At 36.8% G+C, this 16,362-nt stretch overlaps 1 protein-coding gene and 1 long non-coding RNA gene across 3 annotated transcripts; both read left to right on the top strand.

The window, feature by feature from the left end:
* Positions 1-2,872: 2,872 nt before the first annotated feature.
* On the top strand, positions 2,873-5,372 carry LOC140861967 (uncharacterized). Its single transcript, XM_073264967.1, has 4 exons — positions 2,873-2,989; positions 3,546-3,743; positions 4,179-5,196; positions 5,363-5,372. The coding sequence occupies exons 1-3, from the start codon at positions 2,873-2,875 to the stop codon at positions 4,956-4,958; spliced, it is 1,095 nt and encodes a 364-aa protein (XP_073121068.1). The 3' UTR covers positions 4,959-5,196; positions 5,363-5,372.
* Positions 5,373-5,899: 527 nt separating this feature from the next.
* Positions 5,900-7,887, top strand: LOC140867354 (uncharacterized). Of its 2 annotated transcripts, XR_012145125.1 has the most exons (4): positions 5,900-6,015; positions 6,500-6,829; positions 6,901-7,151; positions 7,716-7,887. It is a non-coding gene; the product is annotated as an uncharacterized lncRNA (long non-coding RNA). The 2 variants fall into 2 exon arrangements; XR_012145124.1 differs by having other exon boundaries at positions 6,500-7,151.
* Positions 7,888-16,362: the final 8,475 nt, after the last annotated feature.

The raw sequence follows: 16,362 nt of genomic DNA, 5'->3' as shown, positions 1-16,362 counted from the left end.
TATGGGAATGATAAGTCTCGAGTGTACATATGTATAAGCTGATGCTATTGTTAGCAATATGTTTGATTTGAATAATTTTTACTTTTATATCGAATTAAATAGGTCGGTATCATAGCTTGATTTTAGTACTAAAATGGTGAGCCCTTATATTTGATTTTAGCTTCATATTCAAATTTCACAATCTATATTATATGAGTAGAATTTATGTTTGAAATGTTTGTTTATTGTAATGTTGTGAAAAACGTATGTGGTTTTTGTTAGACAGAACCCTGGTATTAAAAGAATAAATGACTGTTTATTTTGGAAAAGTTAAAAAAATTTCTAAAAGATAAAAGAATAATTTTATGTAATGGTTCAAAAAATTTCTAAAAGATAAATGAATAATTTTATGTATTAGTTCAAATCAGTGTTCTAAAAGGCGGTGCCTAGGCGTTAGGTGGTTGCCAACCGCCCCGATTTTTAGACAGTTGAAGCTTTTGGGAGTTATTACATTAATTGATCGTCTAGATCACCTAATCGCCGTCTAGAAGCCTCAAAATCTGCCTAGATTAACATATATATAAATTTTTTTTTTTACTTTTAAAAAAACAAATTATTTGGCATAGTTTTCCATCAATTTGTAACGGAAGAAGACGAGAAATATGTCATTTATTTCAAGTTTGAATTCGATAAAAAAGAATTATTAGAGAAATGTTAAGATGAACAAGAATAATTAGATATTTAGATTTAAAAAACGCCACTTAGGCAGATGAATTCGATAAAGACGAATTATTGGAGAAATATTAAGATGAATCGGACCAGAATATTCAGATATTTAGCCTAAACAGAAAAAATCGCCTAGGCCGGCCGCCTAAGCGTCTAGGCGCTAGACGGTGGGTGACCGCCCGCCTACCACCCAACGCTTTCTATAACATTGGTTCAAATTAATATACATTTTTAAAACGTAAAAACAGTCCTAATCAACCAATCCGAATCAAACCACGTCATTAGATCTAATTTTTTAATTTAGTAAACCATTATTTTAAAAAAAAAAAACTCAAACCGCACTGTATATTATTTATTTTATACTAGATCTAAAGTTTAAAAATTAAACAAAACTTAATTTCACGTCGTTCCTAATTCTATTAAAGTAGTTACCTCTAAACGCACAATTTCTTTTATGAGACTTATATCTTATTTGGGTCGCTCATGAAAAATTATCATTTTTTATGGACATAAATATTACTTTTTATTATAAATATGCACACTATTGGCTCGTTTCACAAATAAACATTCGTAACTGTCTCACAAAACTTACTCAAAGAAAATGCACACCTTCCCGTCTCTTGAAAAAACTTGTTCAAGACTTTATATTCATTGTGACAAAGATAAGTCTTATTAACACAATCGTTATATATAGAAATGAAAATTGTTAGAAATGTTAAATGTATGCCGAAATAAATTGTAAATTTGCTTATTCTATTGTCCTCGTCTTATCCAAAACCTTTTTAGTTGATAATGATATAGAATAATCAAATCGTCATTTTTAAGTTTTTTAATGTTTTTGTTTTTGTTACTCAATTTTAACGTTGGCGAGGTCCGATTTTTGTGCGATTTGTTTTTGTTACTCAACGTGTTTGGCATTTGAGATATGTTTTTGCGACTGAGAGTACTTTTACATAATTGAGATATGTCCTAGATCAGGATATTGTAGCAGTGTACATAAATAAATCCAATTTTGGGGTAGAAATACTGAAGTTTATCGCACTGAGAACTATGATACCTATAGGAGAAGAAATTATGTAATTATTTATTTGATTTTTGGATTATGATATCATTGAGATCGAATATATATAATCAGATGCAAATCATATTTGTTTCTTGCTGTTTTTTGACCTTTTATGATACTCATTATGGGAATGATAAGTCTCGAGTGTACATATGTATAAGCTGATGCTATTGTTTGCAATATGTTTCATTTGAATAATTTTTACTTTTATATCGAATTAAATAGGTCGGTATCATAGCTTGATTTTAGTACTAAAATGGTGAGCCCTTATATTTGATTTTAGCTTCATATTCAAATTTCACAATCTATATTATGTGAGTAGAATTTATGTTTGAAATGTTTGTTTATTGTAATGTTGTGAAAAACATATGTGGTTTTTGTTGGACAGAACCCTGGTGTTAATGATAGTTGGGAAAAAAATCATACTCAAGTTAACAAATATAGCGGTGCATTGCACAGATCATATCTCAGTAAAGAGGAAGTATTGAGAGCTTTTAATTCATACAAGGAGAAACAACATGCTTTCTTTACCCCTATTACCCAAAAAAGTTCAATTTCAATTCGGGGCCAACTTCAACTACATCTTCAATTTCTGGTGAAAAAATGAAGCAAACTGAAAAACTAGCGAATTTCATAAAAATTCACTTAGATTTAGCTAATGAATATATTCAAATCCGAGGTGCAACTCAAGAAACTTCTACTTCGTCTAGCCATCAGAGATCAATAGCAATAGCTTTTCTTCACTTTAAACTACAAAGAATAACAAAATCAGTGTCAAATAACCAATAAACAAACGATTTGGCTACAAAATAATTAGACAAAGCTACCCGTATTTCAAAATTATCCTATCATAATTTTTTAAGCTATCTGTTATTTGAATTAAGAAAATACCAGTTTAGTAAATCAATAAATGCTTCAATAAATGATCAACATAATATGTTTTAGAAAAACTACAGAAAAATTTCGGGTCTTACTTCTCAAAATATATTGAAGGACTTTTATACAATAAAAACAAAAACAAAATATATATTGAAGGTCTTTGTAAAAAAATCGGGTCTCGTCAAAATTGAGTAACAGAAACAAAAAATATCAAAAAACTTGCAAATGAGCCTCTCGACTTTGCTTTCTTCCCGTCTCTTCTCGTCGCCGCACAATGTCCGAGACCAATCGGCCGGTATGATGGAATTTGGAGAAAGGGGATGGTGCATTTTGGGGATTAGGGTTTGTAACTTGGAAATAATGGGTTTGAGATTTATGTTGGGCATCTCCCGACTCACGTGCAAGTAACGTGAGTGTCCCGTAAGATTTTAACAAATTATTTGATGGTAGAGATATTTTTTGGAAATTAATGTGCAAATTAGGGATATAAATGACACCAAAAAGATTTGAGGGACATAAATGAGAAATCATGAAAACAATAGGGATATTTTAAGTCATTATCCCGGCGTCTCCCGACTCACGTGTAAGTTACGTGAGTGTTCCTTTAGATGTTAACAGATTATTTGATGGTAGGGATATTTTTTAGAAACAAATGTGCGAATTAAGGATATAAATGACACCAAAAAGATTTGAGAACATAAATGAGAAATCATGGAAATAACAGGGACATTTTAAGGTTTTAACCCACTGTTCGCCGATGATAGTGTGTTTTTTTGCCGAGCAAACCAAGCAAAATGTATGGCATTGAAACAGGTTTTTGATAATATGAAAAAGCTTCAGGGCAGGCGCTATAAATTTCTCCAAATCTGAAATCTTCTTTAGCCGAAATGTTTCACAGGAGCAGCAAACAACATTGACAAACATTCTCACTATTGAGACGACGCTGAACACAGAAAAATACTTGGGAATGCCGTCAATGATGGGTAGAAAGAAAAGAGAGATCTATGGATACTTAAAGGAAAAGCTATGGAGGAAAATACAACAATGGAAGAAGCAGAAGCTATCTATAGCAGGAAAAGAAGTTTTGGTGAAGGCGGTGAGCCAAGATATTCCAATATATTGTATGCAAGCTTTCCTTCACCCATCCACTACAAGAAAAATGTTAATTAACAACACTTAAACGACAACGGTTTTATTTAAAAACCGTTGTCTTATACCTTATAACAACGGTTTTAATTAAAACTGTTGTCTTTGGGCGTTTTCTCAATAAAAAAGACAACAGTTTTTTTAAAACCGTTGTCTTTTGGGGGTAAAAGACAACAGTTCTTTAAAACTGTTGTCTATAAGCGTTTATTTTGGACATACGACAACGGTTTTTATCAACTGTTGTCTATGAGCATTTTTTTTAGGTTAAAAGACAACAGTTTCGTAAAACCGTTGTATTTTATAACACTTTTTAAATTATTTTATTATTTTATTGATATAATAATAATTATTATTATATAAAAAACAAAACCTACCGTCAAAAAAGAAAATAAAGAAAACCTATCCCCAAAATTGCCTCTTCTCCCTTCAATTTTCTTCGCCACTGCCGTACGTCATCGGAGAAGGTGCGACGTCCACCGGAGTAGGTTGCTTAGTGCTTGGAGATCTCGATTATGGTTGGAATCGCAAGGCTTCAGCTCGGTACTTGCACGGCCAAGCCTCCTCGAGCACTATCCCAACCGTGTCGAAATCGTTCAGCTCGACTACTCCATCGGCGAGATCCGACCCGACCCTGCCCTATCCTCCCACCAAACTCATTTTCATACCCGACAAAGACTGCCACCGCCCCGATTTGCTCGCCTCGTCCTCCGATTTCCTCCGCATATGGCAAATCTCCGATTTCGACAATGGCCGCCGCGTCGAGCTCAAGAGCTTGTTGAACAACAACTGCAACAGCGAATACTCCGGCCCTTTGACCTCGTTTGACTGGAACGAAGCCGAACCCAAGAGAATCGGGACTTCCAGTATTGATATGACTTTCACCATCTGGGACATCGAGAAGGAAGTCGTCGATACGCAGTTGATTGCGCACGATAAGGAGGTTTATGATATCTCATGGGGCGGAGTTGGGGTTTTCGCCTCCGTTTCCGCCAATGGATCGGTTAGGGTGTTTGACCTTCGTGATAAGGAGCATTCTACGATTATATACGAAAGTTCAGAGCCCGACACTCCATTAGTAAGGCTTGGGTGGAACAAGAAGGATCCGAGGTACATGGCTACAATCATCATGGACAGCAGTAAGGTGGTAGTGTTGGACATCCGATGATAGGTCACAGCGCCATGCCTGGGGGAGTTCTTGATAGAGCCATCGATGCTGAGGATGCCGAGAGCATTGGATTCATTTTATTTGTTTTGTTTATATGTATCCGTTTTTTTCTTTATTTTTTTTTACTGGGAGCATTGGATTCATTTTGCCTTTTGGGTGCTTAGAACTTTCTTACCAGTACAGAGCAGTGAATCATGTAATATTATCCATGAGGCACAAAACAAGAAAGGCAGACAAGGTTAGTATTTTAAATGTTTCTTGACATATAAATATAAATTGAATTAAATGCAAATTTATGGATTCTATGTTAACAATTTTGGTTCAGTTTCTTAGTGCTGATAATGTTTCTTGTTCTCTATGCATGGTGTGATACTAATTTGGTGGCAATTTTATTGGAACTGCAGTCTATCTTGGTGAGTCTTGATCACACTTACACGTTATTTAATAGTTAGGAAGTTACTGTAATATCTAAAAACAAAGTAATGAAAACACAATTTCCAGGTACACGCTTTAGTCTGTACCAATATATACATACGTACATACCTTTGTTGTTTGTTCTTCTGGCAAGGAATTCGATTAATCTCGAGTTATTTATTTATTTTTCTCTCGTGTACGTCATATTACAGCAGTGTTTTTGTGTTCAACTCAACCTTATTTTTCTTCGTTTCTGTTTCTTATTGAATAACTTTTCAATTTTTTTGTCTCAGTCTGTGGGGCTATTGATTTCATTGGATAAGACGTAAAATAGAACAATAAATGAATTAACCAAATGTATGATGAACCTGTGTTAGAAATCTATCCTAGTTTAATATATAGTCAAAGTAATTATGATCAATTACCAATGTACTTTCGTATTCTATTTTGACCGTCTGACAACCAAAGTAAATTATGAATTTACAAACAAGCATATTTTGTTTTGACTCACGGATCTATTGTTAGCAGGAAATCTGATGTGATATGGCTGCTCAAATTTCTCTTAGATATGTCGTATCTCGTAAGAAGCAGTGGCAAAATCCTGAGTGAGGAGGCCAAGGCTGTTGAAAGCATCTATATCAAGGTAATTTTCTCAAACTGTATATATATATATATTAGCCTGGTTTTGGTATCTTGGCAATCACTGCAACTTATTTTTCTCTTCCTTGAAGGGAATTCACAAGGATATTGAATTGCCTGTGAACATTGATATTTATCGACACACTAGGAGTTTTTATTGATGCCTACACATCTTTTAGCATTTACAAGAAACTTGAGATACTTTGAAACAAGTACTGGGCCGGGATATATACCGTTTGGTTGGTGGAAAAGTATGTAATATTAATGTTGGGTTAATTAGTTAAAAGATATGGACAGCTGATGATGTATAACTAAAACTCGAGTCAATTATTAATGCTAAATGTCTTATCAAATGTTGACCTCCTTTCTCTCTCTTGTGATATATAGATGCATATTACAGCTACTTGGTTATTGGAAAGAATGCATGTTGGTTTACTGAATTTCAAGATTATGAATCTACTTTTCTCATGACTTTTTGCAAATAACAGAAAAAGGAGCAAGAGAAATCGGAGAAGCAAGCTCGGAAGGTATAGTATTACCTGGATAATAATGCATCTATAATCCTCAGCTTATTTTTTTATTATTATTTTTTATGTTTTAACTGGACTAATCCGTACGTTCTCCAGCTTCCTTTCTTTAAGTTACTCTTGATGGATAACAGGACTGGATCAAGCAAGCTAAATATAAATGTTATGATTAATAATTAATTTTCCATGGTATCTGGGCATTATTATTTTTGTTTGCTTCTTTCCTGCCACCTCTCTCATGTTTTGTAGGTTTTGCATCTGAACTAATGCATATAATCGAGTTTGGATCAGGTACATGGTGGCTTTCCTTGTATTTCTTCACCACTATATATTTATCTGTTAAAAGAAAATTCCCCTCTCAGGAGGAGTTGTGTTATTCACAATATCATGAATCTGTCTTCCTAAGAAATTAAAATACGTACTCCGACGAGGAAGGCTTCGGGGGGACCGTAGTCTGTGATGGATTTTTTGTCAGTGGGGGTGATGATAACAGAAACGTTGCTGGTGGCATCAAAGTTGTCTTCATATCTCAGCATCTGACCTGGAAACTCCCTCTCTTTGCTTGGGTTCGACTTCGAGGGAATCTCTAACTTGAATCCATCACCAACGTAAGGTAGGCTTTCCAAATATATATATATATATATATATATATATATATATATATATATATATATATATATATATATATATAATCATTTGCTTGCGGCCCTCAGTTGATGGAGAAAAATCTTGATCTATGCCAAACCACTTCTCATGTTATACATTAAAACTTGTTACTTCTTTTATGAAACTACGTCCAACGGAACATACTTGCATGTGTTGGTTTTATGATAAGATTCTAGTTATTGGTATAGAGTCGGATTTGATTGGATAAACAGGAAGTCACATCTAATGTGGTTGATATATTGAGTGTCATAAATCAAGTCCTGCATCATTTTCTGCAAGCAATTCTCCAGCACCCCCCATCCTAGAGTCTATAATGATGGAGATGAAAAGTTCAATAGGAATGAAAGAAACAACTATGATACCGTGAATTAATCATCCTTGGTTGTTGTAGGTTTTGAAAGGTGCTAATCTTCGGTTCTTTATATTTTTAAATGTTGCTAAATTGTGTTCTGGTTTTTTAAACTTTTTGTATTTTGGTTCCTAAATATTCTTTCTTTTTTATATTGTTGAGTGTGGGGATGCTTAGTTGATTGGACAGACAAATCAGAAGAAAAAGATGGATGCGGCTTTCATGAAGAATCTCTATTTAGGAAAAAAGATCGATGTTGTTTCAAGTTTATCAAGATATTAGCATAGCTCTATTTTCAAATGTGCATGATTAGGATTTAAATTTTGAATATTGAGTAATTTACAATATTGAAAAATTGTATATTATATTTTATTTTCAAATTTCAAATTTTGAGCAATTTATAATATTCAAAATTGTATTTGTTTTTAATTTTATACCTGAAAAAAGACAAGGGTGAAAACCCGTTGTTAAAGGGGTTTTTAAACTGATGTTAAAGGCCCTGTAGTTAAAAGTACGATAAAAAAGACAACGGTTTTTAACCGTTGTCTTTGAGAGAAAAGACAACGGTTTTTCACCGTTGTAAAACCGTTGTCTTTGCCAGAAAAGACAACGGTTTTTAACTGTTGTCTTTAAGCGTCCCCTTTAACAACACGTCATTTAACAACAGTTTTAAACTATCTACGACAACGGTTTTTCACCGTTGTTGTTAGCCTTTTTTCTTGTAGTGATCATCTCTCCTAGAAGAGTTACAAAGGATGTTAAATTCATTTTGGAGGGGATCAAAGCAAGGAAACAGTAAAGGCATAAACTGGATGCAGAGGAACCATATGTGTCGTCGAAAAGAGGAAGGGAGACTTGGTTTTAGAAACCTGCAGGCCTTTAATCTAGCACTACTCGGAAAGCAAGGTTGGCGAATTATCACATCTCCAAATGCGCTTATTAGTATGCCAAATATTACAGAAGAGGGACTTTCTTGAGTGCAAAGCTTGGTCACAATCCAAGCTTCACTTGGTGCAGCATTTGGAACTCAAAAATGGTGCTAAATGGAGGTTGTAGGTGGAAAATTTGTAGCTGTGCTTTGGACCATCTCGAGACAAAGGAACAACAAACTTTGGAATGATACAATTGAAGATAGTAACCAAGCGGTCCTAAATGCACTGGATAACCTTTATGATAATTCGCTGGCTATGCAGAAAAAAGTAATTGGAGTACAGGAGGAAAGTGAGAATAGGTGTCAAACTACTGTATGGAGGAGACCACATTCAAATTTCTTGAAGTGTAATGTTGATGCATCGTTTTTTCTCTGAAATCAGATGCATGGGTTTTGGAATGGTGATCAGGGATCATGCAGGAACTTTTATGGGCTGTCGATCAATGATATATAATAGAAGGACTATATGATGTTAAGAAAGGAGAGGCCATGGGGCTGTGTGAAGCTCTCTCATGGAGTCGTGGTATGAATTTCAACGGTGTGATATTTGAAATAGATGCACATATATATATAGTTGTGAGGGCCCTCAACTCTTCTAAGAAAGATAAATCAGAATTTGACTCCATAATCGAAGATCGTCGAAGAATATTGCAAAAAGAACCATAACTTTTTATTGTTTATTTAAACCAATTAGCCAATGTGGTTGTTCATGCTCCAACAAAGGAATCCCGTTTTGTTGCTAAACCTAGCTAGTACTTGGTCAAGTCCACCAAGTCACATTGGTGGTATTGTAGCTCGAGATGCGTGCTTTCATAAAATATTTTAGTTGGTTTAAAAATATATATATATATATATATATATGACACATTTTCTAAAATAAAATATAACAACATAAACGATTTTGTTGAAAAAACTAATTATATTTAATTATCATGAAAAAATCGGTGAATGCCTAAAAAATATAACATTAAAGAACACTACAATCGTAAATTTAGACAGGAAATGAAAGATCAATGGGGAATTAAAGTTTTCTTGTATACATTTCAACCAATAGTTGGAAAGATAATTAGCTTAATTACAATTGAGCCTCTCGACTATGCTTTCTTCTCGTCGCCACCCAATGTCCGAGACCAATCGAACAGTTGTGCGATGGAATTTTGAGAAATTGTATCCGCCTGCACAAGCATAATGGATTTACACGAATCTAATTAAGCATCACATATAAGCATATAAATGGTTATGGTTACCATTTTAGGATGATCATCTCTGTCAGAAAAAAAATGTCTTTGTATTCCTTTCGGAGACTAGCTCCCAAAGAATTTCAGAGATCGTGGTGACTTTGGAGACGTGGAGTTCTTGGAGGAGGATCCTGACATGAGTCCAAACTGGAATGTATTCTGAAAAGAAGTCGCATTTTATTTTGTAAAAAGCGTGTTTTTGATTGAAGTACTTAGGAAAATAGAAATGTATATATCCTGTTTCTTTCTCATTTTTGAAGATAGATATAGCAGAATTTTCATTCCTTCAATGAAGAAAATTTCCCCAGCTTATTCTCTTCGATTTATTGCATTTTTCAACATGGTATCAGAGAGCTAGGTTCTCTCTCTTTTCTTTTTTTTTTTTTCATCGATTTTGTGAATTGATTGAGGTTTTCGATTGAGTTTTTCCTTCTGCTGCTGAATTTCAATTGAGATCTACTTTTCTGAAATGGAAACCGTGGATACATCAGGCAGATCTTCCGGTGGATCAACGATTGATGTTTATCACCCCCTGTATCTTCATCCTTCAAATACACCTGGAGTTAACTTGATTACAGAAAAGCTAACTGGTACTGAGAATTATGGAGTATGGAGCCGCGCGATGTTGATTGCGCTTTGCGCGAAGAACAAACAAGCTTTCATCAATGGAAGCTGTCCTCGACCAGCATCTGATTCCGATACGCTTCACATTTGGGAGAGATGCAATGCAATAGTGTTGTCATGGATTATGAACAGCGTGTCCAAGGAAATTTTCGGAGGGATAGTGTATTCAACCAATGCTGCCACGGTTTGGACAGATTTGAAGGAAAGGTTTGACAAGGTGAATGGATCGAGAATTTTTTCACTACATCGTGAAATTGGCCGCTTGACTCAAGGTAATCACACAATCTCCACTTATTTTTCCAAACTACGGCAATTGTGGGATGAATTTGAGTCTCTTGTGACCTTACCTTCATGTGCATGTGACTCTGCAAAAAAAATACATCGAGCATGATCAGCAGCACAAGCTTCTGCAGTTTCTAATGGGTTTGAATGAAGGTTACACTTATGTGAGGAGTCAAATCCTGATGATGAGTCCTCTTCCCTCGGTCAGTCAAGCTTTTGCAATACTTTCTCAAGAGGAATCACACCGTTCCTTACTTGCTACTCCTCCAATTCCTTTGGATGCATCTGTCACTGCCTTTTATTCTGCTCAAGGAAAAAGTTATGACAAAAGGCGTGACATTATCACCTGCGATTATTGTCACTGGAATGGTCACACTAGGAGTAATTGCTTTAAGCTAGTTGGTTATCCACCGGGACATAAGCTATACAAAGGGAAGAATAATGCACCAGATCCGAAATACAGAGGGAATAAACCACAAGGTGTGGCTAACATGACTAGCAATGAGACTATTACTCCTGCTGCCAGCATGTCGAGTGGCTCGATGTTTACACCAGAGCAATTTGCAAAATTATTACAGCTTCTGGACAGAGAGAGCACACCATCCATTCCTACTGTACCTAAAGTCAACATGGCAGGTATAACAGTTATTCCTTCACAACATTTAAATTCACAGTGGATCATTGACAGTGGTGCAAATGATCATATGGTGGGAAAACATATGAGTCTGCATAATCCGAGATCCTGTGTTAATACCAATGGGTCAGTAAAATTGCCAAATGGAAGTAGAACAAGTGTAACAGCTTTAGGCTCTGTTGATGTTACTGATAAACTTGTTTTGCACAATGTCCTTCATGTTCCTACCTTTGATTCTAACTTGCTTTCGGTCTCCAAGTTTACTAAAGAACATCACTGTACAATCACTTTTTCCCCTCATTCTTGCTTTTTTCAGGACCAATCGAGTGGGAGGATAATGGGGATTGGTAAAGAGCGAAATGGTTTGTATCATCTTGAGTATTTCGATTGTAATTCAAAGGGTACTATTTGTTCTTTTTCCTTTAGCCACTGTAAAACCACTTCTTGTAATACTCTCTCTTTTACTGAAAAAGAAATTGATTGTAATGTTTGGCACAAAAGACTTGGGCATATATCTTTTTCTCGAATGCAAATGTTACCATTTTTCTCAAAAGGCTTTGAGCTTTCTCATTGTCACATTTGTCCACAATCTAAGCATATTAGGTTGCCATTTCCCTCTAAGAGTGTTCCCAATTCCACTGCTCCTTTTCATTTGCTTCACATGGATATTTGGGGCCCATTCCATACTCCCACACACCATGGTGAGAAGTATTTCCTTACCATCGTTGATGATTACACTCGCATGACTAGGGTATATCTCATGCAATCCAAGCTTGATGTATTGCAAATGATCAAAAACTTTGTGACCCTTGTTCAGAATCAATTTTCAGCCCACATCAAAATCATTCGAACTGACAATGCGCTGGATTTTTTTAAATCAGATTGCACCACATTTTTTTCCTCCTTAGGTATTCTTCATCAAAGTTCTTGTGCTTATACCCCACAAAAAAATGGAATTGTGGAACGTAAGCATCGTCATATTTTGAACGTAGCCCGATCACTTATGTTTCAAGCCAACTTTCCAAAACAATATTGGGGCGATTGCGTTCTTGCCGCAAGTTACTTAATCAACAGAACTCCTACACCTTTATTATCCAATAAAACTCCTTTTGCCATGCTTTTTGGCAAACCTCCTTCTTATAATCACCTTTGAGTCATAGGCTGTCTTTGCTATGCTTCGATACTGCCTAAGGGTGATAAATTCTCACCCAAGGCTACTGCTTGTGTCCTACTTGGATATTCTCCCTCTCAAAAGGGTTATCAGCTTCTTGATCTCAACCAAAAGCGCAGATTTGTCTCTCGAGATGTCACGTTTCATGAAGCAATATTTCCTTTTTCACAACCTCCATCTCACTCTTCTGTCTTTCCCTCTCCACCTTCTCTTGATGCTTTCGAATCTTTCCCAGCAAATGTTTCCCCCACAAATTCATCTCCTCCAGTTCCCATGATTCCTCCCCTTCCAATCCCTAGGAGATCTCTTCGTACTCCTATACCTCCTTCTTGGTCCAGAGATTATATCTGTCCAACCATCCCTTCTACCTCTAACTCTACTGCTCATCCTATGTCCAACTTTCTCACCTACTCCAATATGTCAATTCCCTACCAGGCCTTTCTAACATCTATTTCAGCAATCAAAGAGCCCACTACTTATCAAGAGGCAATGGCTGATCCTGTAGTGACCCAACCCGGATCCACTATCTAATCAGAGTTATAGAAAAGCGCACGCAATAAAAGCTTTAAGCGTAAAGTGCGGATAATTAAAATACAACAAATCCAATCGGCAGAATACAACCGACGCTATCACAAGTGTATAAATACTGTTATACAACCAAATCGAAGGTTCAGGGTAAATAAATCTCTACCCTCTACAACCTTGGACTCTCCGAAGCTCAATCCTGCTGGGAGCCGCCTGAACCGTCCAGCCTCAAACCTGCCCCGCCACAAGGTACACAATACCCAATCACAGGGGCGTGAGCTAGAATGCTCAATACTAAGCAATGATATAAATACAAATATGCGCACACAGATGATTTAAAACTCAAGTGAAAACACTTGCTCATGGTGCCGAGAATATACAGTACCGGCTAGAGAGCTACTCCGCGGGGTACTCGTATATTCCATATCAGGGCTGAGCCAACCCCATCCTGACCCGAATCCAAAACAGGATACAAGCCTCATATGGAAACTGTCATACCTGACTCGAGTCCAGAATGAGATCATCGTTCCCTATGGAGACTGTCAATGACTCACATCTCTCCGGATGCAGTCACACGTAAAATCATGTATGTGCTAAGGCGGTAAAACATGCTAAAACGTGATAAAATATATAGCACATACTCATGCAACATATAAGCAAATATATCATGCCGGCTATCTCGGTCAGTACTTACGTACCTCTAACACTGCTGGTCAAACCTAGCTCTGCTGGTCTAGACTCCAAGCCTACTAGTCCAGTCTACTAGCTTCTACAATGCAAATATCCATGCATCAACAATTAAGCTCTATAAGCCTTAACTAAGCTATTGCATACTCCTAAATATTTTTAGGAAGCCAAATTATACCTTCGTCCGTCGTCAGCCCGCTGGTGTAGAATCGCCTCAAAACTTAGGCACACCTCCGCTACGACGTCGGGATCGCTAGGCAACTTCCGGATTCCCAATAGGATGCCTAGAACTCCGTAGATCTAAGTAAGAAGGTTCGAAAACCAGAGGAAAGGAGGGAAAATCGGTGCACAGAATGAGGGCTCGGACCCCTTATTTATAGACGAACCTCCGATCGCACCTTCGGAGCGTCCGATCGCTCAATATTACATCACCCATGACGTCACCTTGCTGACGTAAGCGATGACGTGTTCACTAAGTCAGATCGGAGCTTCCGATCTTGCCGACGGAGCTTCCGATCTCGATCGGAGCTTTCGATCCTGGCACGAAGCTTCCGATCCACTTCGGATCGTCCGAACTCCTCATCGGACCGTCCGGTCCTGCTGAACCAATTCAACTAGTTCGAGTGCTCTGAATCCATTACTGAAGTTCGTTATCCCAATCAGGAACTTACTTAATCATGTTTTACTTAATCTAAACATGATCACGTAATTAATTACTCAATTAATCACTAATCAGAAATGCGGGTTACTACAGATCCCCGTTGGAAATTAGCTATGGATCAAGAATTTGCAGCTTTAGAAGCCAATAGAACTTGGGACATCGTTGATTTACCAACTGGAAAGAAGGCAATAGGCAACAAGTGGGTTTATAAAGTGAAATATCATGCTGATGGCAGTCTAGATCGATTCAAAGCTAGACTAGTTGCTAAAGGTTATACACAGGCAGAAGGTGTTGATTACCATGACACATTTTCCCCTGTTGCTAAGATTGTTACTGTGCGCAGCCTGCTCAGTGTGGCTGCAATCAGAAATTGGTCCTTGTTTCAAATGGACGTGACTAATGCGTTTTTGCAAGGAGATTTGGATGAGGAGATTTATATGGTTTTTCCACAAGGATTTGGTATTCAGGGTGAGTCTAAGGTGTGTCGACTACTCAAATCCTTGTATGGGTTAAAGCAAGCCTCACGCCAATGGAACCAAAAATTTGCTCAAGTCATGTTGCAAGGGGGTTTTGAGCAATCTAAACATGATCACTCCTTATTTGTCAAAAGGGATGAGACATATATCACACTATTGCTGGTTTATGTGGATGATATAGTGATAACAGGGAACCACATGGACTCCATAACAGCATTGAAGGATCATTTGCATTCTGTTATACGAGTCAAAGACTTAGGAACTTTGAAATTCTTTCTAGGCATTGAAGTGGCTCGGTCCAAGCAAGGAATTTATCTAAACCAAAGGAAATATGTATTGGAATTGCTGTCAGAGGCTGGTATATTAGGAGCAAAGCCGTGTGACACTCCAATGGAACAAAACCTGAGGTTAACTTCCAAAGAATATGATGCAAGTTTGGGAGAAGAAAATGTGCATGATCCTCTTTTTCCAGAGGCTGGAGTATATAAAAGAATGATTGGGCGACTTATATACCTAACTATAACAAGGCCAGATATTTGCTATGCTGTACAAAATCTGAGTCAGTTTATGCATGCGCCAAAAATGTCTCACATGGAGGCGGCAACCAGAATTTTGAGGTATTTGAAAGGGACACCGGGTATGGGAATTTTACTGTCATCTAAAGGCGAATTTAAATTAGAGGCTTTTTGCGATTCAGATTGGGGAACTTGCCCCATGTCCAGAAGGTCAGTCACAGGGTATTGTGTCAAGCTTGGTGAGTCTCTGGTTTCGTGGAGGACAAAGAAGCAAAGCACAGTCTCACGATCATCTGCGGAGGCAGAATATAGAGCAATGGCTACCACAGTGTGTGAAGTTGTTTGGATTGTTGGAATCTTAAAAGAAATGGGAGTAAAGCTGCTAGAACCAGCAACTCTTTACTGTGATAATAGAGCTGCACTCCACATCGCCGCAAATCCAATCTATCATGAGCGAACAAAACATATAGAGATAGATTGTCACTTGATAAGAGAAAAAATTCAACAAAAATTGGTGAAAACTTCGCACATTTGCACAGGAGAGCAGCAAGCAGACATATTCACAAAATCCTTGGGAAAGAGTCAACATGGATATTTATTGAGCAAGCTTGGTGCGATAAATCTATACCAAGCTTGAGGGGGAGTGAAAAGAAGTCGCATTTTATTTTGTAAAAAGCGTGTTTCTGATTGAAGTACTTAGGAAAATAGAAATGTATATATCCTGTTTCTTTCTCATTTTTGAAGATAGATATAGCAGAATTTTCACTCCTTCAATGAAGAAAATTTCCCCAGCTTATTCTCTTCGATTTATTGCATTTTTCAACAATTCCTTTTGGAGATCTACTGGAGCTTGATAGTGCATCCACATTAGTATGCATCCCTCTCGGAGATCGTGGACGTGACTTAACACCTAGCTTTAATATGATCTTTCTGTGCATCGACGCTAATAGTAATATATATGAATTCCTCTTGGAGTTCGTGGCGACTTTACATTTTTAATATGATCATTGAAATTCATTGCCGATTTCGGAAACATATATATTACGTGATCGAAACATAATTCTT

This window comes from Henckelia pumila, chromosome 4, assembly GCF_033568475.1.
Source record: "Henckelia pumila isolate YLH828 chromosome 4, ASM3356847v2, whole genome shotgun sequence".
Taxonomy (NCBI): Eukaryota; Viridiplantae; Streptophyta; class Magnoliopsida; order Lamiales; family Gesneriaceae; genus Henckelia; species Henckelia pumila.
This window is presented reverse-complemented; position numbering and strand designations above follow the sequence as displayed.

Bases quoted from the DNA above. Each gene is read 5' to 3' on its own strand.
- LOC140861967 (XM_073264967.1), top strand. From the start codon at position 2,873: ATGAGCCTCTCGACTTTGCTTTCTTCCCGTCTCTTCTCGTCGCCGCAC. The intron at 2,990-3,545 runs GTTTGTAACTTG...AATGTTTCACAG, and splicing joins GGTGCATTTTGGGGATTAGG to GAGCAGCAAACAACATTGAC. The intron at 3,744-4,178 runs GTGAGCCAAGAT...CCGTCAAAAAAG, and splicing joins AAGAAGTTTTGGTGAAGGCG to AAAATAAAGAAAACCTATCC.